The sequence below is a fragment of the Bactrocera dorsalis genome, chromosome 1, assembly GCF_023373825.1.
Source record: "Bactrocera dorsalis isolate Fly_Bdor chromosome 1, ASM2337382v1, whole genome shotgun sequence".
NCBI classification, from domain to species: Eukaryota; Metazoa; Arthropoda; class Insecta; order Diptera; family Tephritidae; genus Bactrocera; species Bactrocera dorsalis.
The window spans coordinates 48,447,500-48,472,895 of record NC_064303.1 but is presented as its reverse complement, the minus strand read 5'-3'; the positions used below and the strand labels follow the sequence as shown (position 1 = coordinate 48,472,895).

Genomic DNA, 25,396 nt, shown 5'->3' with positions numbered 1-25,396 from the left:
AAAAATTACAGCACAATTGAAAAGGAGTTATTAGCCATAGTGTGGGCAACGAAATATTTTCGCCCATATCTTTTCGGTCGTAGGTTTGTAATCAAAACAGACCACCGTCCATTAGTTTGGCTTCACAATATAAAAGAACCAAATGCTAAAATCCAAAGATGGAAAATAAAGCTAAATGAGTTCGATTTTGATATTAGTTATATAAAAGGAAAAGAAAACGTAATCGCAGACGGCCTAAGTAGGTTAAATTATGAATCATTAAATAGTGAAATAGTAATTAATCTAAATGAATTATTCGATGAAGATGTTAACACAGTGCATAGCGCAGAAAGCGATAGTACTGACTACATTAAAATAACCGAACAACCAATTAATTTATTTAAAAATCAATTATTTATTCAAAATTCAAATAAGAATTCTTGTTCAACAAAAATTATGTTCAAAACTAAAATTCGGCACTGCTTAAAAGTAACAAATAATGATGCCCTTTTGGATTTCCTGCGAGAAAAACTACCTGCGAAAGGACTTGCAGTAGTTTATTGCCAAAATATTGAATTATACAAAGAATTCCAATCTTTGTATATTAAATATTTTGCGAGAAACAAAAGCTTAAAGGTGTTAAAAGCACATTCAATCTTAGAAGATATAATTGATAGAGAAAAGCTTTTACAATTAATACAAAATACGCACATTAAAAATAATCATAGAGGTATTAACGAAGTTTATGAAGAATTGAGAAGAGTTTACTATTACCCTAAGTTTCAGAAAGAAATACAAAAATACATTAACAGTTGCGAAATATGTAAACTTGCGAAATTCGATAGGACCCCAATAAAGCATAGCTTTAACATTACATCTACACCAGAAAGGCACAATGATATCGTTCATTCACGATGTATCTTACAAGCACAGATAAACTTACGAAATACGCAACTGCTTACAACCTGGAAGACAGGACCTCGGTATCGATACTGAAGGCACTCAAGCAGAGAATACAATATTTAGGTAAACCAAAGTTAGTAGTTTTCGACAATGAGCTAGATACTGCTGTAGTTAGGGAATTTTTAACCCTTAAATGCATGATTTTTCCTTTTTAAATACCATAAATTGTAACAGGTAGAAAATTAAACATAGATTAACCCTTTCAGCCCCGAAGTTGCTTATAAGCAACTTCTATCTATGTTTGACATCGTTTAAAAAGTCAAATACACAAAAACTTCTTTAAAATACACATCTTATAGATCAACTTCATGATCATGATTAACCTTTTTAGCCCCAAAGTTGCTTATAAGCAACTTCTATATATGTTTGACATCGTTTAAAAAGTCCTTTGGGGCTGAAAGGGTTAAGGGAAAAATAAAGAAAAAAATGTTAATGTTGTACTGTGTAATTATATAATTCATATGAATAGATTATATATTTATAAGTCAAATATAAAAAAGATATTATTGTACCCACAGTTAAACTATTATTTGCCGATTTTGCTTGCTGATGTATTTCTACATCACAATTATAACGCTCGAATTTACTATAACTGTTATTGAATTCTAAATAAAACCAATGTAATGTGTTTTTCTTACCTTTATCCTCTCATAAATCACTTATAGCACGTAAAAATACTATTAACTAACCACCAAAATGAAATTACAATTTTACCGCCAAAGTGTGTATTTGTAAGTGGCGCGCCAAGCTGTCAAATTATTAAAATTAAAAAGTGAAATGTCATATGAAAGTTTGCGTTCAAAAACCAACACAGATACTTTTAGCACCTAATAAAAGTAAAAAGTACTGTGTTTGAGTTACCGTTTAGAAATTATGTAAGGAAGAAAACACTGATGTATATATACATCATCATGCATTTAAGGGTTAAAGGACCAACAGATAAACTTCCACACAACAACAGCTTATTTGAAAACTGTGTTTAAATGAGTTAAGCATCCGCCCACTCTACCCGGAAAAACGGGCGCACACTAATAAGAAAGCTTAGTTCACCACAGCTAACGACATTATAATACAACTCACCACATCAATCAAACCACTCACCAGAAAGGATGGGCAGAAGGGAAAGCGCACGATTCGATCTACATAAGCCGCTCATCACAATTCGTTTAGACACATTCTGCATACACGCATCGCCGATACACTCTCGCTAATATACTGCGTCGCGTTAATACCCTACTCTAATTTACTTCGGTGCGATCAACACCGATCCTGTGCGCTACGGAAAGACTTTTGTTTCGTCAGCGGTTAACTTTGATACCTTTTTCCGATCAAGTCCTTCTACATACAGCTTTGGATCAGCCGCGATCCTGATCTATTTTATACATCACCAAGCTCAACAGCGATCTCGCCCGTATTCATTTGACCAATTAATTAAGTTTTCCATTAAGTGTAAATAAAATTTGTGTCAAAAATAAATTATCACTTATTATAAGTTAAAAAGAATGCATTTTCACTATTTAAGTTTAAGTGACTCATAAAACCTTATATACAGTGGTGGGCTTCCACTTGGTTGAGCACCCAAAGAAACAAACTGGTAATGCGGACGTAGAAAGATTACATGGTACTCTAAACGAACACATTCGACTTTTCAATGCAGATCCTAATAATAAAGATGATATCATGGAAAATATATGTAAAGCTATAGTAGCATACAACAACACTATTCATAGTACTACCAAATATCGACCAATAGATCTTTTAAATAATATAATTTCACAAGAAGATATATCTAAACTTACCAAAGGGGTACATGAGAGAAAATCTAAAAGAATAAATGTGTTAAACCAAAAAACTAATAGGGTAGAAACGGACAGTTTTGCAAACAACATTGTAAATAATAATAGAGTAAGCAAATCAAAACCCAAATATAAAAAAATTGTAAATTTTAAGCAAGAAGGAAATTACCTAGTATCCAATAATAAACAATTTTAAAAAATATATAAAACGCAAGTAAAACGAAATATATAAATAATGTTTAGAGAAACATTAAAGTTATTTAAATATTGGATATTTTTTGAATACGCAGGGACTGCTTATTCTGGCCGGGGAGGAGTAATGTAAGCCTCCATATCGCCTATATAATACATATATAGTAATGGAAGCACCCATTTGCATATCCATTTACATATAACTAATACTACCTTAGTTTTAAGAGAAATTAGAGTAAGAAAACAAGAAGATATTAGAAGAGTAATTAGGATTAAGCTTTAAAATAAGATAGGATAAGGGTAAATGAAACAAAAATACAGAAAGTAGTTCTTTAACAGACACTAACGAAAACGTTTGTTTAATTCCGATAACGTGATTATATGTGGTGCAGTTAGAGGCTAGATGTACTCTGTTGAGTGGCAAAAGAGAGGTTTGACGCACGCACATACTCTTCTTTGAATGGTGGATAGTGGTTACACCAGGTCAAATTGGTGAAATCAAAATGCAAAGAAAGATCCAGTGATGGAAACCAATATGGTTCATGGACCTTGCGGACACCACAATCCAACTTCGGTTTTTAAATCTGACAATAAATGCACGAAACACAATCCACGTCCTTTTCTTTCGGAAATATTGCAGTTTGGTGTAATCGATAAAATACGTTTGTAAGTACGTCACCAAAGGAAGCAACATGGCGGTTATTGGTCTTGATACGTGAACTGCAATAAAGCGCTTTGTAGAATATTTACTTTTGCAATTCATGAACGTTTTCCGACTGCTCGCAGCTAATTTGGAGAATGGCCAAAGAGTGTATTTCAACCCAGAGAATACACTACAGCCAGTGGAAACACCGCCAGCGTTTGCATGTTATCGCATCTATTCGGAAATACTTTGATTTTATACATGAAATGCATCGTTGAAAAAATGGTTACGCAGAAAGCAGTGCCAACCAGTAGATGGAGAACCAGGTGTTTTCTCAACTAATGCCTTAGGACGAATTTACACAATCCACCCGAAAACGACGATTGATTAATGTAAGCGGTGCAATTTTATTTGAGTCATTGTGTACTGTGAATGATACGGTGTGTGCAACTTTTTGAGAACCATGCCAGCGATTACAATTGCTGGGACATGAAAATCACTGGAATCAAATGATGGACGTTGCGATAGCTACTTCGCATGCCACTGAAGTTTGCATACTTTGTGCGACGATCATTTCAACAGTCTGTAGCCCATCTCTCTTATCTGATATTAATTTTAACGTTCCCGCTCGCTCGCAAATTTTGAGTTAAACGAATCATTCCGCCGTATATGTTATGATTTAAATTCTCATTTCAGCACATTTGATCTAACAGACTCACTCTTTATCATTAAAAAAATTATTTTATCTACTCTCAACAAGTAACATTTAAAAATTATAAACCTTAATTTAATTCTTAATTTTGGATGTTGAAATTTTTGTTTCTGTAGCTGAGCAGCTTAAGATCGCAACGCTTAAAACTCTCTTGCCTTTTATGACTTAGCTAATTCCGCTCGTTCGCGGATTGCGCCACTCGCGTCGATTGGGCGGGAGGAGGGTAATCGTTGGGTATTATTATATCAGCTTCCAAATCTGAGTCAATAATGGAATACGAACAAAAATTATGATCGTCTTGACAATGAAGACGAAGCCGTACATTTTCCAGTGAAATTTCTAAATTATTTGGAGAGGCTTGGTATGCCGACGCATTATTTGCGTCTCAAAGTTGGCTCTGTCATTATTATGTTTCGCAATCTTCATGCGCCGAAACTGTGTAATGGATCCCGATTGATTGTGACTCAGCTATCGAAAACAAGGAGGCAGAATGCTTTGAGTTCCAACGATTTGCCATTTTAGTTCAAACGTATTCCGTTTCCAGTGAAAATTACATTTGAGAAGACAATCAACAGGATACAAGGAAGTCGCAGAGTGTGTGGCATAAATTTTGAAATGCTATGTTTTTCACACGGCCAGATATACGTTACATGCTCAGTTGGAAAACCATCTTTTTCGTACACCGGAACCAAACCAAAAAAAAATGTTGTTTATCAAGCTGCGTAACATTGAAAAAAAAAATTAAATGATAAATTCAACTTCCTTTTCATTTCAAACACACATAATTTCACGCAGGACAACGGTTGCGGGGGCAGATAGTTTTACAAAAATTTCGTAAATATTATGAAACAAGGTCAACACATATTTTTGTTTTTATTGATAATTATTTTTTTTGACTATGTTATGGAAAATTTAATATTTGTTATCGACATATTTATTTTCTTTCAAGTGTAAAAACATCTCTGAATAATGAAATGTAATAGATTTTGTGACTGTCACTTACAGAATAGCAAAATCGTCTCAAGTTTCAAAAATTGTCTCAAATTTCAAATTTAGAGACTTGAGACTGTATCACTGTAATATCCAAGCCTTCACCGTGACTTTTGTGAGGTAAGCAAAAAAATAATATTGTGTTTTAGAGCCCTTAAGGTTATGTTACCATTATGTATATTTAAAAGGGTACACATTTTATGTAGGATAAAATACATTTTTGTTTTATTTCGACATTTTGATGAAGAAAATTATAATCTTTAATATTATAAATGCTAATAAAAATATATGTCGACGAGCGGGGCGGCGAGAATCCTAATACTGCCGGCACTGGCGATCTATTTTCCGCAGGGTCGTGGTCGAATGTATAATCGCGGTAGAGGAGCGTACGTAGACGAACGTTGATAGAGATTTTTTTGTGCGAAAGTTGATGTGCGGCTTGTGTGGCTGGAATGGTTTAGAACGAATTGTGTCTTCTATCCTGTTGTTCATCCCTTTTGTTTAGTGGGTGTATAGGTATGGTGAGTTGTGTTGGTGTCATCAGCTGTGGTGAATCAAGCTGTCTTATTAGGGTGCGCCAGTTTTCCCGAGTAGAGTGGGTGGATACTTAACTCATTGAAACAATGTATTTTTGTTTCTTTAATGAAACAATGTATTTCTTCGCCGTCGAAGACTGAAGCCGTTATCAACAGTGTTTTGGCTCCCCATTCTCTTGATGCTGATAAAAGACTTGAAGGAAATCCCTCTTTGCAGCATCAGTACAGGTGCTTCCAATCATGGAAATCACAAAATTTTCCTTTTAGTTACTCAATATTTCGATTACAGAAACGATGGCATCCAAGTTAAGTTATTGGAAACTAAAAAGGAAATAGCCGCCAATGTAACCAATTTAATTAGTGGAGCAACGAGCGTAACCGCCCCTCAGTTGATGCCGTTAAGAATATTGTACTTGTTCTATTGGGGTACTCACAACGTGTCATAAAGCATCCTGCGACCTGATAGTTAGCAGGTCACAAACTAAAAAGAACTCTTGCCATTTTGAATATACTGACTAGAGTCATCATACATATTAATCGATTGTCGTTTTTTTTATATTTTGTAAGCAACTCAAACAGGAAAAGGTTAAAAATAAATCAATTTTATATAAATTTCGTAAATATGTAAGTATTATGAAACAAAGTCAACATATATTTTTATTTTTATTGATAATTATTTTTTTTGACGATGTTATAGAAAATTTAATATTGGTTATCGACATATTTACTTTCATTCAAGTGTAAAAACATCTCTGAATAATGAAATGTAACAGATTTTGTGACTGTCACTTACAGAATAGCAAAATCGTCTCAAGTCTCAAAAATTGTCTCTAACGTAAAATCTCAAATTTAGAGACTTGAGACTGTATCACAGTACAGAATCGCACGGTAAACTAAGTTTACGGAAATACAACTCTGAACGTATGTTTTCGGATCGTTATAACTTATAACTTTATGAGACTATGGGAAACCCCTAAATATAACTTCAAAGAAATGAATTGTAAGGATTTAAAAAAGTATTTATCCAGCGATAAAAATTTATTTTTATTATATTACTAGCTTTTTACACGCAGCTTCGCCGCAGTGGAGCCATTAAATAAGTATGAGAGATGAAGGATGAGGGCATAATAATAGAAATGAATCAATATGATAACTAAATTTTATTGCTTGGCTGAGATCAACAATTTTTTAAAATTACTACAGTCAATGAAGTTTCAATACCTTAAAATATGCGTGCTGAAATGCAACAACAAATGTTAAAATATATTTCACCGTAACAAAAATAAATAATTATGAATTCTAACAATTTAAAAAATAAAATACAAAGTATTCATCTAGGATATTTTTGTAGACAATGTTATACGTTTTCCCGTCGGGTGCAAATATATGTAAATACTGGGCATTAGATACACGTGAGCAGGCTACATAAAGTTGACTATGAGAGAAGTTTCTAAATGCACTCTTGCTACCTGTAATGTTTGTCCTTGTGCCTTGTTTATAGTAACAGCAAAGCTAAGCTTGACGGGAAACTGAACCCTTTTAAATTGGAATGGAAGGTCAGTGGGAAAATTGGTATCCGAGGTATTATAACACTATTTCCCTTACCGACACCTGTTAAAATAGTAGCACCAAGTATGTTCTGTCCCAATTTTGTTATCCGAGGCTTTGTTTCATTACATAGCCGAGGAGCATCTAGATTTCGCATAAGCTTTACTGGTACATTTATTTTCAATTGATGTTTATGTGACGGTACACCCTATAGTTCAAGTGAGTTTAAAAACTCCACAGGATATAAAGTACTTAGTTCCGTATTTATTCCTTCATTTCTCCTCGAATGTCAGTGTTGATCCTATTAACAATACAGTATTCATTGTTTAAACTTCATTTTCGCATTTATGATATTAGTATGAGTATGGTTTGGATATACCAGATTTCCTCTAGTAGTTTTTGTGTGAAAGCGTAACAAACAAACTTACATTCGCATTTAAAATAGTATTATTATTATTATTATTAAGCGGGATTCTGTAATCTGTATCTAGTCTCTATTTGAGACGTTTTGAGGTAAAATCTGAATTTGTGACTAGTTACTATTCACCAAACAGTCTCTAGCGTTAGTCTCAAAATATTAAGACCTGGTAGTTAGCAGGTCACAAAACTAAAAAGAATTCTTGTCTACCATTTTGAATATACTGAATAGAGATCATCACAGATATTAATCGATTGTCGTTTTTTAGATTTTGTAAGCAACTCAAACACGAAAAGGTTAAAAATAAATCAATTTTACATAAATTTCGTAAATATTATGAAACAAAGTAAACAAATATTTTTATTTTTATGGATAATGATTTTTTTTAACTATGTTAAAGAAAATTTATTTTCGTTCAAGTACAAAAAAAAGCAAAAACATCTCTGAATAATGAAATGTAATAGATTTTGTGATTGTCACTTACAGAATAGCAAAATCGTCTCAAGTCTCAAAAATTGTCTCTAACTCAAAATCTCAAATTTAGACACTTGAGACTGTATCACAGTACAGAATCGCACGGTTAGTATGATATCATATTATATGCAACGGGACTGATTTTGACTGAGACCGATATGGTAACAATATCAATGAGGATACTTGATTCGGACAGATACATGCACAAATTTTCAATTGTTTAGCCATACGGTGAAACACTGTAAGAATCCTCCTATATGCGTAAATTGTAATTTTCCACCTCATTCTCCAAATAACTGTTCGCGATCACAGTGTGAAAACTGTGGAAAGGAAGACACGGCTTCATCTCATAATAAAGAGAAAAAGGCATAAACAACAAACACCCATTACAAGTTTCTTCAGTTACCGCCTCCTCTTTTATCTCCATCCACGAAAACCAAATACAAACCAGCAAACACTTCACAATGAAATTACAGATAAACAAAACAAAACACCAAAAAACGCTCCCTCTCTATCCCTGACTTTCTCCTTCACACTCAACAGGCTAATTAATGAAAACAAAAACCAAGACGAAAACAACGAAGTTGAAAATACAACAAGTATTTCAACTCGTCTTTCGGTAAATTACTTGCCTTACACCAACCGTGGAGTTTCTCACGAAATATACACAAAGAAATTGGACAAATCAATGGGAGAAACTAACCCTTAGTCAAGCCTCTCTGATTATCTATTTCAAATTATGTATTACATCTGTTTCAATATCTCTCCTCTCCGTTTAATGACTATTAAAATATTCAATGAAATATGAAAGGATACATTAACAGTTTTCAAGAACATATTTTATTAATTAAAAAAAAACCGCCACGGAAAAAACCTCCGTAATGAAAAAAGCAAAACAGATCGATCATGTTGTGATTGACGGAAGACACGTCTTCAGGGTTTTAGACGTGCGTACGCTCCGAGGTACTATTATTGACATCAACATTGAGGGTGTGTGTGGTATTGCTTTGCTCCAGTAGCCCTACACAACCAATAGTGTGGTTTGGGATCCTGCGGCTAATGCCGCAACAGTTGTGAGTGATATATATATATATAGCGAGCCCCTAGAGCCCTACCTGGGCTACATGAATAAGCTAATACTAATTGCAAGTAGTAGGCCAGGGCTGTATGCATATGCCTCGTTTTCGATACGGTTTAGTGAAGTAGTAAGGTACATTCTGAAAAAGCCGAGCGAGTGACATTGACGAGACACTTACGAATCGGGCAGCAAGTAGGGATTTCAGCGTTGGATGGAAGGTTAAGGGAGGGATTTTGGTGATCAAAATTTTATTCAAATTATGGTTACTTATCAATCTCCTCCATCGAGGGATGAGAGTCCATTACGGTGATGGAGTACTACTGGTATTGACAGAAACTAATAAGGACTCTCGGTTAGAGAAGCAGTATTAAAAGTATTACGGTATTAGAAATACCGCTTAGGGTTTTTGAGGAGTTGGGAGTGGCCGAGCAAATTACTCGTCTTTATGAGGTGATTTGGGGGTAAATAACTGGATTCTTATGAGGTGCGAAAGTTTTTTGGCTAGTAAAATTAAGTGGCAGACGTGTGAGTTTACCTTGAAGAGAAAGACTATCAGGCGATTGAAACGAAGGTTTCAATGCACCCGGCGGTCCGATTTCGACAGACAGCTTAGGTACGAATGTAGTTATGTGGCTAGGAAATTGTGAATTCTGTGTTTAGAGAAAGCAAACAACAATGAAATACACCCAATTTACAAATTAAAATATCGGCTTCATCGCAGAATCACCGTTGAGGAACCACATAAGAGAAATGGTCCAGTGCAATGTTCAAACTGCCAAAAGTATATGTGTGGAGATCTACATCCTACTTCAAAATGCACTCTTAAAAAAGAGATTTATGTAAATAAAAAATGCAGAAATTGTGGAGGAAATCACACTGCTACCTACAGGGGTTGCCCTGTAAATAAAGATTTGAAATCGAAGTTGTCACAGGGCATTCAAGCACGTTGTAACCAAATGTTGAATATTCCTCCTAATGAAAATATTGAAATCCCCATCCATATTTCAAAACCTGTAAATCTTAAAAACAATGATACGCAAGGGAGCTATGTAAACGTGGTGAAAGGCAATACTGCACAAATGCAATTGCCCCAAAACCAACCAATTGGAAGCGTTAAAACTATGATTTTTTTCTTTGCAATATATAATTTTTATTGAATCTGCTTTTTGTTTTAAAAGCCTAAAAATAAGTTGTAAAATCTATTTAAAACTAGACAAGCTCAAACAAGTGATTGACCTCCGTTGCTCCTTAGTACGCAGGCATATCTCTTTTTTTAATACGCTTTTATTAGCTTCACTTGTATGTATGTATGTATGTAACTTTCTTAAGTGGTACTGAAACGTAGAATATTTGAGCGACACTGTAGGAAGGCGATAGTAAGTTTAAGCAGGTCACCAAAAAGATGCGCTTAAAAGTATGCAACATCTATATAAAACTAGTTTTACCGTGCGATTCTGTAACGTGAGACAGTCTCAAGTCTCTAAATTTGAGATTTTGAGTTAGAGACAATTTTTGAGACTTGAGACGATTTTGCTATTCTGTAAGGGACAGTCACAAAATCTATTACATTTCATTATTCAGAGATGTTTTTGCTTTTTTTTGTACTTGAGTGATAATAAATACATATGTCGATAACAAATATTAAATTTTCTATAACATAGTCAAAAAACATAATTATCAATAAAAATAAAAATATATGTTGACTTTGTTTCATAATATTTACGAAATTTATGTAAAATTGATTTATTTTTAACCTTTTCGTGTTTGAGTTGCTTACAAAATACAAAAAAAAAACGACAATCGATTAATATCTATGATGATCTCTATTCAGTATATTCAAAATGGCAGACAAGAATTCTTTTAAATTTTGTGACCTGCTATCTACAAGGTCTCAATATTTTGAGACTAACGCTAGAGACTGTTTAGTGAATAGTAACTAGTCACAAATTGAGATTTTACCTCAAAATGTCTCAAATAGAGACTAGAGACTGGTTACAGAATCCCGCTATTAGTGACATTTAAATAGCATACTGATTTTGGCATCGAACATGCAGTAATTTATCTGGGCTCTCGACTGTTTGTTGCTGGACAAGATTATGTAGCACTTAGTCGTTGTAGATCTTTGGACTGTATTCGAATTGAAGAACTGGACTGTTCAAAGTTGACAGGTAAAACCCCATGTAACAGTGAAGCTTTAGAAGAAATGATTCGATTAAGAAGTAATAATTCGTAAAGTCGTCAATAGAACTTGGTCGCAAATAATGTAACAATTAGTCAATGAAAGGTTACGAGTAGATATTAAATGCTGCCTAAGTATCGATTTACTTAACCAATACTACATGTCATAGTTCATATTTTAACAAATTTTGGGGTTTCTCACATCAAACTAAAAAATTAAAAATAAATATAGTTTAAAAAAACTAAAAAACACACTTTTAAAGCATATCAAACTAAAAAGTGAAAAATAAATCTTTGTATAAACTAACAATAATAATGAAGAAAAAATTCCTGTTTTTTACTATTTTCTAATTATATTTATTAAGGAGCACGGAGCACGTCTGCGGTGTATGGTATCGAAAACCAAAAAGAGGCTGGTGCCTTGTCGGTCGGTCCCTTTTGTTCCTTTTTTTATGTGGTGTGGAATGAAGATGTGGTGTGGAATGATGATGTGGTGTATGTAATGTGTGTGGTGTGGGAGTGTTATATTGTGATGGGGGTCTGAGACTCATTTAACCAATCGCATTATATTAAAGCACTTTGATGTCTTGGCTACATAAGTTTGGAGTTTTTATTTAAAAGTCAATTTAAATTTGCAGCTCTTATCTTCACGCAAGTTACTCTGCTAGATATATGTTTTCTCCACGTAAGTCTTCTATCTAGTTGAATACCAAGATATGTTACTACTTTCGCTTCTTCTTCTTCTTCCCTATTTGCGTAGACACCGCTTACGCGTTTATAGCTGACTTAACAACAGCGCGCCAGCCGTTTCTACTTTTCGCTACGTGGCGCCAATTGCATATTCCAAGCGAAGCCAGGTCCTTCTCCACTTGGTCCTTCCAACGTAGTGGAGGTCTTCCTCTTCCTCTGGTTCCCCTGGCGGGTACTGCGTCGAATACTTTCAAAGCTGGTGTGTTTTCGTCCATCCGGACAATATGACCTAGCCAGCGTAGCCGCTGTCTTTTAATTCGCTGCACTATGTCAATGTCGTCGTATATCTCGTACAGCGCATCGTTCTATCGAATGCGATATTTGCCGTGGCCAACGCGCAAAGGACCATAAATCTTTCGCAGAACTTTTCTCTCGAAAACTCGCAACGTCGACTCATCCGTTGTTGACATCGTCCAAGCCTCTGCACCATATAGCAGGACGGGAATTATGAGAGACTTATAGAAATTGGTTTTTGTCTGTTGAGAGAGGACTTTGCTTCTCAATTGCCTACTCAGTCCGAAGTAGCACCTGTTGGCAAGAGTTATCCTGCGATGAATTTCTAGGCTGACATTGTTGGTGGTGTTTACGCTGGTTCCAAGATAGACGAAATTATCTACAACTTCAAAGTAATGACTGTCAACAGTGACGTGAGTGCCAAGTTGCGAGTGCGACGACTGTTTGTTTGATGACAGGAGATATTTCGTCTTGCCCTCGTTCACTGCCAGACCCATTCGTTTTGCTTCCTTGTCCAGCCTGGAGAAAGCAGAACTAACGGCGCGGGTGTTGAGGCCGATGATGTCAATATCATCGGCATATACCAGCAGCTGTACACTCTTATAAAAGATTGTGCCATGGTCGTCATCAAAAGGGGGGTCACTCATCCGAGGCTTGTTTTTCCTTTTCATTGGGGGTGTTTTTTTACGTGGCGGGACCCAAACCCAGCGCACATCCCTATGCAGGGGATGTTTCGCCTTCTCACATTAGCTCGCCTTCAAACGGATGTTCTTAGGCTACCCAGAGGATACTTGGTCAAAGACCGGAAGTCGTGAGCTGCTTGAGCCATATGCAAAAGAATCGTTTCTGGCCACTCCCAAGTGAATGGCGATCAGAGAACTTTCCTCACTTGCGTGAACTTCTACACATGACTCCATCCTACTTTCGCGTACTAAAATATTGATAATTTTTACTGCCGAACAAATTTTTGGTCTTAGCGAGAACTTCACATTCCTACACTTTTGTTCATTCACATTAATACGCCAGTTGGCTAGCCATTCTTCGACAGACCTTAAGTGGTCGGCTAATATTCTTGATGCTGTTATGTGACATTTGTTACGGCTTACTAAAGCCGTGTTATCCGCAAAAGTTGATGTTAATACATTATTACCTGTTGGGAGGTCTGGTGTCTATATGATGTATAGAGTTGGGCCTAAAACAATGCCCTGTGGTACACCAACCCTTATTTGTCGTTCATCAGATATGAAATCTTTCTTCTTCTTCTTTACTGGCGTAGACACCGCTTACGCGATTATAGCCGAGTCAACAACAGCGCGCCAGTCGTTTCTTCTCTTTGCTACGTGGCGCCAATTGGATATTCCAAGCGAGGCCAGGTCCTTCTCCACTTGGTCCTTCCAACGGAGTGGAGGTCTTCCTCTTCCTCTGCTTCCCGCGGCGGGTACTGCGTCGAATACTTTCAGAGCTGGAGTGTTTTCATCCATCCGGACAACATGACCTAGCCAGCGTAGCCGCTGTCTTTTAATTCGCTGAACTATGTCAATGTCGTCGTATATCTCGTACAGCTCATCGTTCCATCGAATGCGATATTCGCCGTGGCCAACGCGCAAAGGACCATAAATCTTTCGCAAAACTTTTCTCTCGAAAACTCGCAACGTCGACTCATCGGTTGTTGTCATCGTCCAAGCCTCTGCACCATATAGCAGGACGGGAATTATGAGCGTCTTATAGAGTTTGGTTTTTGTTCGTCGAGAGAGGACTTTACTTTTCAATTGCCTACTCAGTCCGAAGTAGCACCTGTTGGCAAGAGTAATCCTGCGTTGGATTTCAAGGCTGACATTGTTGGTGGTGTTAACGCTGGTTCCTAAATAGACGAAATTATCTACAACTTCAAAGTTATGACTGTCAACAGTGACGTGGGGGCCAAGTCGCGAGTGCGACGACTGTTTGTTTGATGACAGGAGATATTTCGTCTTGCCCTCGTTCACTGCCAGACCCATTTGCGTTGCTTCCTTGTTCAGTCTGGAGAAAGCAGAACTAACGGCGCGGGTGTTAAGACCGATGATATCAATATCATCGGCGTACGCCAGCAGCTGTACACTCTTATAAAAGATTGTACCTGCTCGATTCAGTTCTGCAGCTCGAATAATTTTCTCCAGCAGCAGATTGAAGAAGTCGCACGATAGGGAGTCGCCTTGTCTGAAACCTCGTTTGGTATCGAACGGCTCGGAGAGGTCCTTCCCGATTCTGACGGAGCTTTTGGTGTTGCTCAACGTCAGCTTACATAGCCGTATTAGTTTTGCGGGGATACCAAATTCAGACATCGCGGCATAAAGGCAGCTCCTTTTCGTGCTGTCGAAAGCAGCTTTGAAATCGACGAATAGGTGGTGAGTGTCGATTCTCCTTTCACGGGTCTTTTCCAAGATTTGGCGCATGGTGAATATCTGGTCGGTTGTTAATTTTACAGGTCTAAAGCGACACTATTAAGGTCCTATCTGTTTGTTGACGGTGGGCTTTAATCTTTCACACAATTCGCTCGATAGAACCTTATATGCAATGTTGAGGAGACTTATTCCACCGTAGTTGGCGCAGATTGTGGGGTCTCCTTTTTTATGGATTGGGCAGAGCACACTTAGATTCCAATCGTTGGGCATGCTTTCGTCCGACCATATTTTACAAAGAAGCTGATGCATGCTCCTTATCAGCTCTTCGCCGCCGTATTTGAATAGCTCGGCCGGCAATCCGTCGGCCCCTGCCGCCTTGTTGTTCTTCAGGCGGGCAATTGCTATTCGAACTTCTTCATGGCCGGGTAATGGAACGTCTGCTCCATCGTCATCGATTGGGGTATCGGGTTCGCCTTCTCCTGGTGTTATGCGTTCACTGCCATTCAGCAGGCTGGAGAAGTGTTCCCTCCATAATCTAAGTATGCTCTGGGCATCGGTAACTAGATCACCTTTGGGGGTTCTACAAGAGTATGCTCCGGTCTTGAAACCTTCTGTAAGCCGCCGCATTTTTTCATAGAATTTTCGAGCATTACCCCTGTCGGCCAGCTTATCAAGCTGTTTGTACTCACGCATTTCGGCCTCTTTCTTCTTCTGTCTGCAAATGCGTCTCGCTTCCCTCTTCAACTCTCGGTATCTATCCCATCCCGCACGTGTTGTGGTCGATCGTAACGTTGCGAGGTAGGCAGCCTGTTTTCTCTCCGCTGCGACACGGCACTCCTCGTCGTACCAGCTGTTCTTTTGCACTTTCCGAAAACCAATGGTTTCGATTGCAGCTGTACGTAAGGAGTTTGAAATGCCGTCCCACAGTTCCCTTATATCAAAACGGGGGTCTCTCGTCCGAGGCTGTTTTTTACTGTTAATTGGGGCGTTTTTACGTGGCGGGTCCCAAACCCAGCGCACAACCCTATGCAGGGGATTTTTCGCCTTCTCACTTTAGCTCGCCTTCAAACGGATGTTCTTAGGCTACCCGGAGGATACTTGGTCAAAGACCGGAAGTCGTGAGCTGCTTGAGTCATATGTAAAAGAATCGTTTCTGGCCACTCCCAAGTGAATGGCGATCAGAGAACTTTCCTCACTTGCGTGAACTTCTACACATGACTCCATCCTCCATGAAATCTTCAACTTTAACCATAAAATGCCTATTTTTTAATAAGACTCCAATGTCTAATACAATTATAAAAGTAGAATGTTTTTAATCTTATATAAAAGGTATTCATGCCACACTTTATCAAACACCTGAGCTATGCACATCAAGAAATATAACTGAACAGTACTCTCTGTGCTCAAATGCTTTCCTTATTTCGTTAGTAATTCCATTTACTTGCACTAGCGTGCTATGTTTTTTACGAAAACCCTAATTGGTGCGTTGGTATTATATTATTTTCGTGGAGGAATAGAGACATCTTTGAAGTAACAGTTTTTCAATAATTTCAGAAAGACAGGGTAAAAGACTGATTGGTCTATATGTACACCTGGCTGTTTTAAGTCTTTCCTAGATTTGTCTATCATGATAATTTGCGACTTTTTCCGTGAAATTGGATAGCATCCAAGACTAAGAATTGCATTGAAGAGCAAAGAGAGCACCTCTACGACAATATTTGGTAACTCAATTAGCATTTTTGGGATAATATTACCATGTCCTGGTGGCTGTTTTGGGTTAGGTTCTTTTATTATTCTAATAGTGACTCGTTAACTGTGTTTTGTAAGCTGGGCAAGTTGTTCTTTGGGCAAATTTGGTTCAAATACCTTCTCTAGGTGATTTGCAAAACATTTAGCCTTTTCCTCGTCACTTCGAGCCCAATTTCCACCCATGTCACGAATTTGGACACAGCTTCTTTATATACATTTCGGTATTGAATTTTTCCTCACGTTTAAGCGCTTTTTTTAATTTACGTGCAACCGATTTCAATTGACGCTGAGTGGAAGGGGAACGATTTATCTGGCATTCACGCCTCGCACACCTTTTTTCATTTACAAGCTTTTCTATTTCTCTTATAGGTATTTTTTCTGGGCTTGCAGTTTCTGTTTGGTGTTTCTAAGGCAGCTGCGCTAGTTATTATATCATTGAGTTCTCTTTTGCTTTCGTCAATATCTCTTAGACAATCAATCATGTCAATATATGTTAGACCCGCTTTCGGATCAACGAATATGGGTTGTTCATATCATTTTATCAGTACCTGTATCAGCTGTTATGTGCCGTTTATCTCAATTTTTGATTACAAATCAACTAAATCTGGTATTTTTTACGATCACTAGGCCAATATGTCGGAGGATGGAGTCATGTGTAGAAGTTCACGCAAGTGAGGAAAAATCTCTGATCGCCATTTACTTAGAAGTGAGTGGCCAGAAACGATTATTTTTCATATGGCTGAAGCAGCTCACGACTTGCGGTCTTTGACCAAGTATCCTCTGGGTAGACTAAGAACATCCGATTGAAGGCAAGCTAAAGTGAGAACGCGAAACATCCCCTCCCCAGGGTTGTGCGCAGGGTTTGGGACCCGTCACGTAAAAAAACACTATCAATGAAAAATTATCAACAGCCTCTGAAGAGAGACCCACCTTTTGATGACAACCATGGCAAACGAAATAAGGATTACGAATTGAGGGCATGCACTTGAATTTTCCGGTTCCTTAATTGAGAAGGTGCCGCTGCCCAACTGGTTGTTGTCCTCATGAAAATAAAAGCTGACATCACCGCCGTCCAAGAAATGCGATGAACGGGACAGGGTCAGAGACGAATAGGTCCTTGTGACGTTTTCTACAGTGACCATATATAAGAGCGCAAGTTCGGTGTGGGATTCGTGATGGGAGGGAGACTCCGTCGCCGAGTAAGATCATTCAATCTGTTGAATGAACGTCTAGCCACATCCGCATCAAAGCGAGGTTCTTCAACATATCGCTGATAAGAAAGTATCTTTGCCACAACGGTTTGTAAATTCAGTATCCATGATGAAACGTCCCTAAATGGGTTGAGGCTGATCGACTTCGCTGGGGCCAGAAATATGGTTAATATGTAGTACCAGATTTCAGCAAAGAAAATTTGTCTCCGGATCGAAAAGTCACCAACCATATCAATCATGTTATGATAGACGGAAGATATGTCTTCAGTGTTTTAGACGTGCGTACGCTCCGAGATCCTAGCAATGATTCGGCCCACTATTTTGTTGCAACCAAAATTCGCACCCGCCTCTGTGCAGCAAAAAACGCATGCCAACAAACACAGGGAAAGCTCGACTTCGAGAAACTGAAATCACAACAAAAAGCCGAAAGTTTTTCTACTGGATTTTCACTCCTGCTCCATGAGAGCACTCATCAGTAGCAACTAGGTATAAGGGAACTGTGGGGCGGCATTTCAAGCTCTTCGCGGACAGCTGCAACCGAAACCATTGGTTTTCGGAAAGTGCAAAAGAACACCTGGTACGACGAGGAGTACCGTGACGCTGTGGAGAGAAAACAGACTGACAGACCTACCTCGCAACATTACGATCGACCACAACACGTGCGGCATGGCATAGATACCGAGAGTTGAAAAGGGAAGCTAGACGCATTTGCAGACAGAAGAAGATAGAGGCCGAAATGCGTGAGTATGAAGAGCTTGATAAACTGGCTGACAGAGGTAATGCTTGAAAATTCTACAAAAAAATGCGCCGGCTTACAGAAGGTTTCAAGACCGGAGCATTATATTGTAGAACCCCCAAAGGTAATCTAGTCACCGATGCCCAGAGCATACTAAAGTTATGAAGGGAACTCTTCTTCAGCCTGCTGAATGGCAGTGAACGCACAACGCCAAGAAAAGACGTACCCGATTCCCCAATCGATGACGATGTAGCATACGTTCCGTTGCCCGACCATGAAGAAGTTCGAATAGCAATTGCCCGCCTGAAAAACAACAAAGCAGCAGGGGCCGTTGGATTGCCGGCCGAGCTATTCAAACACGACGGCGAAGAGCTGATAAGGTGCATGCATCAGCTCATTGCAAAATATGGTCGGACGACAGTATGCGCAACGATTGGAATTTAAGTGTGTTCTGCCTAATCCACAAAAAGGCAGACACCACCATCTGTGCCAACTACCGTAGGATAAGCGTCCTCAACATCGCATACAAGATTCTCTCGAGCGTACTGTGTGAAAGCCCACCTATCAGTATGGTTTTAGACCTGGCGGCAAATCAACAATTGCCCAAATGTTCACCATGCGCCAAATCTTGGAAAAGACCCGTGAAAAGAGGATAGACACACATCATCTCTTCGTCGATTTCAAAGCTGCTTTTGATAGCACGAAAAAGAGCGCCTTTATGCCGGTAGGTCTGAATTTGGTATCCCTGCAAAACTAAAACGGCTGTGTAAACTAGCAATACCAAAAGCTCCTTCAGGATCGAGAAGGACTTCTCCGAACCGTTCGATACCAAACATGGTTTCAGTCAAGGGGACTATCGTGCGACTTCTTCAATCTGCTGCTGAAGAAAATAATTCGAGCTGCAGAACTTAATCGACCAGTTACAATTTTTTATATGCGTATGCCGATGATATTGATATCAATGGCCTCAACACCTGCACCGTTAGGTTTGCTTTCTGAAGACTGGACAAGGAAGCAAAGCAAATGGGTCTGGCAGTGAACGAGGGCAAAGCGAAATATTTTCTGTCATCAAACAAACAGTCGTTGTGAGAGCCAACGTCACTGTTGTTAGTCATATCTTCGAAGTCGTAGATAGTTTCGTATATTTAAGAACCAACAGGAACACCACCAACAATGTCATTCTTGAAATCCCATGCAGTATAGCACTTGCCAACAGGTGCTACTTCGGTCTGAGTAGGCAATTTAAAAGTAAAGTCCTCTCTCGCCGAACAAAAGCCAAACTCTATAAGTCACTCATAATTCCCGTCCTGCTATATGATGGAGAGGCTTGGACTGATGAGTTGACGTTTGATTCTGTCGCACTGCGACTGTTTGGTTTATTACTATATTTCTAGGCATTAAAGTCCAGTTTTGAGTTAAATGATGTTCAATTCCGTCTCTATCAATAATTACATTATGAAGTAAGCAAATGCATTTAATTATAACGTCAGCTAAAGTTGGGGCGATTTGAATAGATGTAGCTAAAATTTTCCATTTGGAATAAATTATACCAAAAGCACATTCAACCGTTCTTCTCGCCCTTGACAGCCTAGCATTAAAATATTCCTTGTCCGCATCTAATCTTTTTCTGCTATAAGGTTTTAATAAATTCGATAAAAGTTATAGGCGATGAAGCTTGCCTATAATAACAAAAGGTGCAATGATGTCAGAATTGGGTAACGCACATACTTCAGGAATTTTGAGTCTTCCGTCCGTTAAATATAAAAATAAATTCGAAGCCCTAAGTGTTCCACCATCACTCCGTTTACCGTAACCACCAACATCAATGCATATAAACTTGTAATTGGCATCTACTAATGCTTGTAAAACAATAGAAAAAAAATTTTTGTAATTGTAGTACATTGTTCAAGAATGTGCAGGACTATGAACACGAACGTGTTTCCCGTCTATACTCCCAATACAATTAGGGAAATCCCACCAATTTTTTAAATTGGCCGCAATTTTTAAAAAGTCACTTTCGTCTGGAACTTTCATGTGGATGGGATGAAGCACTTCCCAGATAACATTAACAACTTCTTTTACAATTTGTCCAACTGTTGAAGCTCCCATTCGAAACGAAAACGCTAGACTCCGAAATGACTGACCAGTTGATAAATATCTTAAATAAAAAAGATTTAAAAACACATTTTAACAAATATATTCATTTAAAATTTGCATTAAGTATTGTTTAATTTTTTATTGTAGTATCCGTAGTTCGAAATAAATGGAAAGGCCTACGTGACAAATACAGAATTACACTGGCAAACATTTCCAAACCAAAATCTGGTTCCGCTCGATTGGCGGATTACAGAGGCTCGTGGAAGTATTTTGATAACCTGTCATTTTTAAAAGATCAGTTTGCTGCCAGAAAATCCACCAGCAACTTACCAGACACAGTTGAAGATGCATCTATGAATTCTTTGATGAATGAAATTTTACCTGATGAAAGTCAAGATTGTATTTTAAAAGAAACAAGCGAAATTGAAGTTCCAACATTTTCACAGCAACCTTTAAATTATTCTAGAAAACCAGTAAAGACAAAGCGTTCAGAAGAAGGTACTATTGGAAATGCATTGCTTCAAATGGAAAAGGAAAAACTTCGGTTTTTGCAAGAAAAGAGAGCAAAAAAAGATGAGGACGATGAAGATCTTTGTTTTTTGAAAATCAGTAAAAAATATGTCTTCATCGGATAAAATACAATACCGAATAAAGGTATTGCAGCTGACACATAAATGGATTAACCCAAAAACTGTATATCGAATGTGCTAATGAAAACACCATGGCTAGTACTACAGGTCATAACAATGCAGAAAACAATAACATCGACATCGCTTCCGATTCACATTAATCAAAATGCTTAACAGATTTCATTTACATACATATGTATGTATATTATTTACCAATAAATTCTTTTGTACGTACCTTATGGTTAGCATCAATCGCTCTTCTTGAAGTATGGGCGTGTTGTGGCAATTTCGCCAGCCTTGCTGCAGTCGATCCGAAATTTGAGACAGAATGTAATCGAATGTATAGCTTGTCATTCTCATGTATTCGAAAAACTTTTTTGGATCCTGTCTCAAGCTACAATAAAGATGATGAAATTCTCCGAAATTTGGCCTTTCTTGATTTATAGGATGCGCCGAAAACGAGCTTTTTGTCCCCTCAGTATTATGCATATGATAATATGCAGCAGTAGATGTCAACAACAAAATATTTTCTTCTTCAGAATCACTCATTTTTTTAGCTGTTCACTATACAAAACTTAAATTGCAAATGCAATTTACGCTCTTATCGCAGCTCTGTTATGCACACCACACAAAACTATAACTCGACGCTATGCTCTTGTCGCTGCTCAACGCTATTATCGCTTATTGCAGCTCCGACATGCACGCAGCCTAAGCCAGTAAAGAAGAAGGCCAATATGTCGGCTTACCAGAAGATATTATGTCAAGATAATTATGCCTATTTATAATAGTGTGATACAGTTGTCATCCTTTCGGATTAATTAGTCGTCAGTCTCAATACGTGTGTTTTGCATTGTAATCACCATCTGCTAGAAATATATGGCCTCGTGTTCCAAAAAAATCTTTAAATTGGAAGGAAGAAAGCAACAAAAAGATTAAAAGAAATATTTTGAGAGATCAGGGTGATGTCCCAATGGGGATCGTAAATAAAATGTAGCTTGCATTTGCAAATATGATTCTATGCTTGGATCACAGATTTACTTACTTACATCACATTATCGACTTAATTTGTGATGCTGCAGTTAGTGACCAACGTGACGTAGTGACAACGTAGATGTTGTTATTCTCATTTGAAGAATGTTGCTGTTATAAAGTAAATAAAAGCTCATTACTGCTTCTATTATCCATAACGTGGACAACGCGAATGCCCTCTTAAACGGAGGATTGACAGTCTGGATATTTTATAGTGATTAAAAAATAAACTTGAATATAATTGAAATATTCTGAAACTTATTCAAGAGTCGAATACAATGATTTATGATAGTGTATTTTTAATAATTGCTTTTTAGTTTTGATGTTTTACATTATGAAAATTTATAACTAAAAAGCTAGATATGCGCAAATTGAGCAAAGCAACATTGCCTTTTTTGTGTTATTTTTACTGGAAGTGAGAGAGCAATTGCTAAACGTCAAAACCTACTGAACTTTGACATTTTTCATTTTTTTGTCTCCATTTGTAACGGCCATTATTTCGAAGAATACCGAATGCGAAACAGTCCGCAGATTGAAATATGTAAGCATATTTTAATTTTTATTAAATAAATCTGCATTTATTAAATACTTTTTTTATTTTACAGACAAAATGCCGAAAACAACCAGCAGTTGGAAGAAATGTGTTGCTGGCTGCAGCGAGGGAGGCAGTATATTCAGCTTTCCAAACAATGGAACGAAAAAGTGTTTGTGACTTAGTGAAAAATTTCGATGAAATAAGTGTTTCGATTGTGCAATTAAAATATTAATTTTGGATAATGAAATTGAAATTCCGTGTATTTTTAAGTAAATAAGCCGGTAACTACTACAGGTAGATGATATAATAAAAATATCCGTATCACTACAGGTTTTAATAACAATGTAATTTATTGTGCAAGTCTTTAAACTGTACAATATTTATTTAAAGTTAAATGATACGTTAAACACTTTCAAAATTGAATGTTCCTATTGTTTGATCGGGGGGTCACAATACTAACTGCCGCGCGCGGGATTGTTGTCGAAAACGAAAGAATATAAATATAAAACGAATGATGGTGTCGACGCGGCGCAGCATAGCATGGAATCTCTTGCAGACGAATGTTGATGTGCGAATTGTCCGTAAGATTATCCAATTCCTTTTTGTTAGGTTGATGGTGTATGGTGTCGTCGTGCGGTGATTGCTGGCTGAGTGTGGTGGTGTTGTCCTAGGGTGCGCCAGCTTTTCGCAAGCAGAGTAGTAGATACATTAAGTCATTTAAACACACTGGTCCCCTGGGCAAATTTTTTGCCTAGTAGTACGTTTACGATGTTCAATATATTTCGGCGAAATTCGGTGTTTGAAATAAGTAACTTCAATATGTATGAACGGGTCATATTGAAATACCTTTCATCTTTTATGACTTGACGACTTGTATTATTTTTAAACTCGTTTATACTTCTATATATTTTTATTGGCGGTTATTGAAAATTTCTTTAATGACGGCTTATTATTTGTGGTTTTCTTTAAAATTTCTTTACCATCGGCTTGGTAAACTAGCTGTTTATTATTTGCCTTTTCTGTGTTATCGGCAATTGTATGCATTTTATTTGTCCTCGGCTTATGAAGGATAGTGACTCCACGCCTGGCTCAGGTATGGCCAGAATGGGTCCTCCTTAGCCCTGGAGTTAGGACTGTGATAATAGAGGGATCTTGCGAGAGAGTGGCCGTGAATGGAGAACGGCTTCGAGTCGTAGTAGAGAATTCTTCATAATTAATGAATGCTTTGTATAGCTGATTTCCATTAATCCCCAATGTGAGGTGCGCTTGTGTAGATGCGAATATGAGTTTATTATGAGTAATAGTTATGTGCGTATGCACTAATTCTGCAAGTAGTAGCCCGCCACCGCTCAAAGATTTGTTCAGAATTGTTGTTTTTTTTTTTCATTATTGGCGAAAGCCATTCTGCGGGGCCGAAAGTTGTACGAGCTTTTAATATAGGGACCGTCAGAGGTAACTCTGACTTTGTTTTTTATACCAATTTGTGGAGAATTGGAAAATTGTGGCTCTAGTGGTAGTCGTACGACGTACCGGCCACTGTTTGATCGAGTAGTTGTTTGTTGCTTTAGAGAGAGAAGTCTTTACAATACTGATCTTCTAGAGTTTTGTTTTTTTTTAGGAGGAAGCTTCCTTCACTTTTGAAATTTCCTTAATTGTGAATTGACGTATTTGTTTGTACCATACTCAACTTGAGTTGGAATGGTGGTGACTAGTTCAGTATCTAGTTCACTTTGTGTTTCGCTGTGCAGCGTTTGAGCTTTGCTTGCCTTTGAGCAACATGGCGTCTCTTGGCAATTTTTAGAATTGTGGACTTCGGGATTTGCTGTTGTAATTAATCCCGTGTTTCTTTTTGTAAAAGCACTTCTTTGGGGTGAGATTGGATATCTGCTGTAACGAAGGATTGAATTGTGTTTTTTGTGACAATATAAGCAATTAAATTTGCTTTTGCAATATTTAAGATTGTGTTCATGAGACAAGCAGTTTGTACAGAGTCTTTTTGACCTGACAATGTTGATTTTTCTGCCACCAAGCAGCTTATAGTTTTGTTTGGTGTTTCTAAGACAGCTCCGCTAGTTATTATATCATTGACTTCTCTTATGCTTTCGTCAATATCTCTTCTTGTATTTATTTTGTACTGAACATTAATGTTTCTCTTCACGTATTTTTTATATTTTAGCCAATTCGTTTTATAAGATGTTAGACCCACTTTTGGATCAAAGAATATAGATTGTTCACATAATTTTATTAGTACAGGGGAGTGATCAGAAGTTAGATCAGTACATGTATCAGCTGTTATATGCAATTTATCTATATTTTTTATTACAGCAAAATCAACTAAATCTGTTATTTTTTCTATCATTAAACCAATATGTTGGCTTACCAGGAGATATTATGTCAAGGTTATTGTGCCTATTTAGAATAGTGACACAGTTGAGGTGCTTTCGGACTAATTAGTCCATTGTAATCTCCACCTTCTAGAAATCTATGGCCTAGTGTTCCAAAAAAGTCTTTAAATTGGATGTCTGTAACTTTAAACCG

General features: G+C 37.5%; 1 protein-coding gene across 1 annotated transcript in view; it reads left to right on the top strand.

Moving 5' to 3' along the window:
• Window positions 1–21,317, top strand: part of LOC105226812 (uncharacterized) — a 159,114-nt gene extending 137,797 nt beyond the window's left edge. Inside the window, exon 9 of the mRNA XM_049462466.1 lies at window positions 20,813–21,317. Coding sequence (XP_049318423.1) covers window positions 20,813–21,300 — 488 coding nt within the window. The 3' untranslated portion in view covers window positions 21,301–21,317. The remainder of the gene's footprint in view (window positions 1–20,812) is intronic.
• The last annotated feature ends 4,079 nt before the right edge of the window (window positions 21,318–25,396 follow it).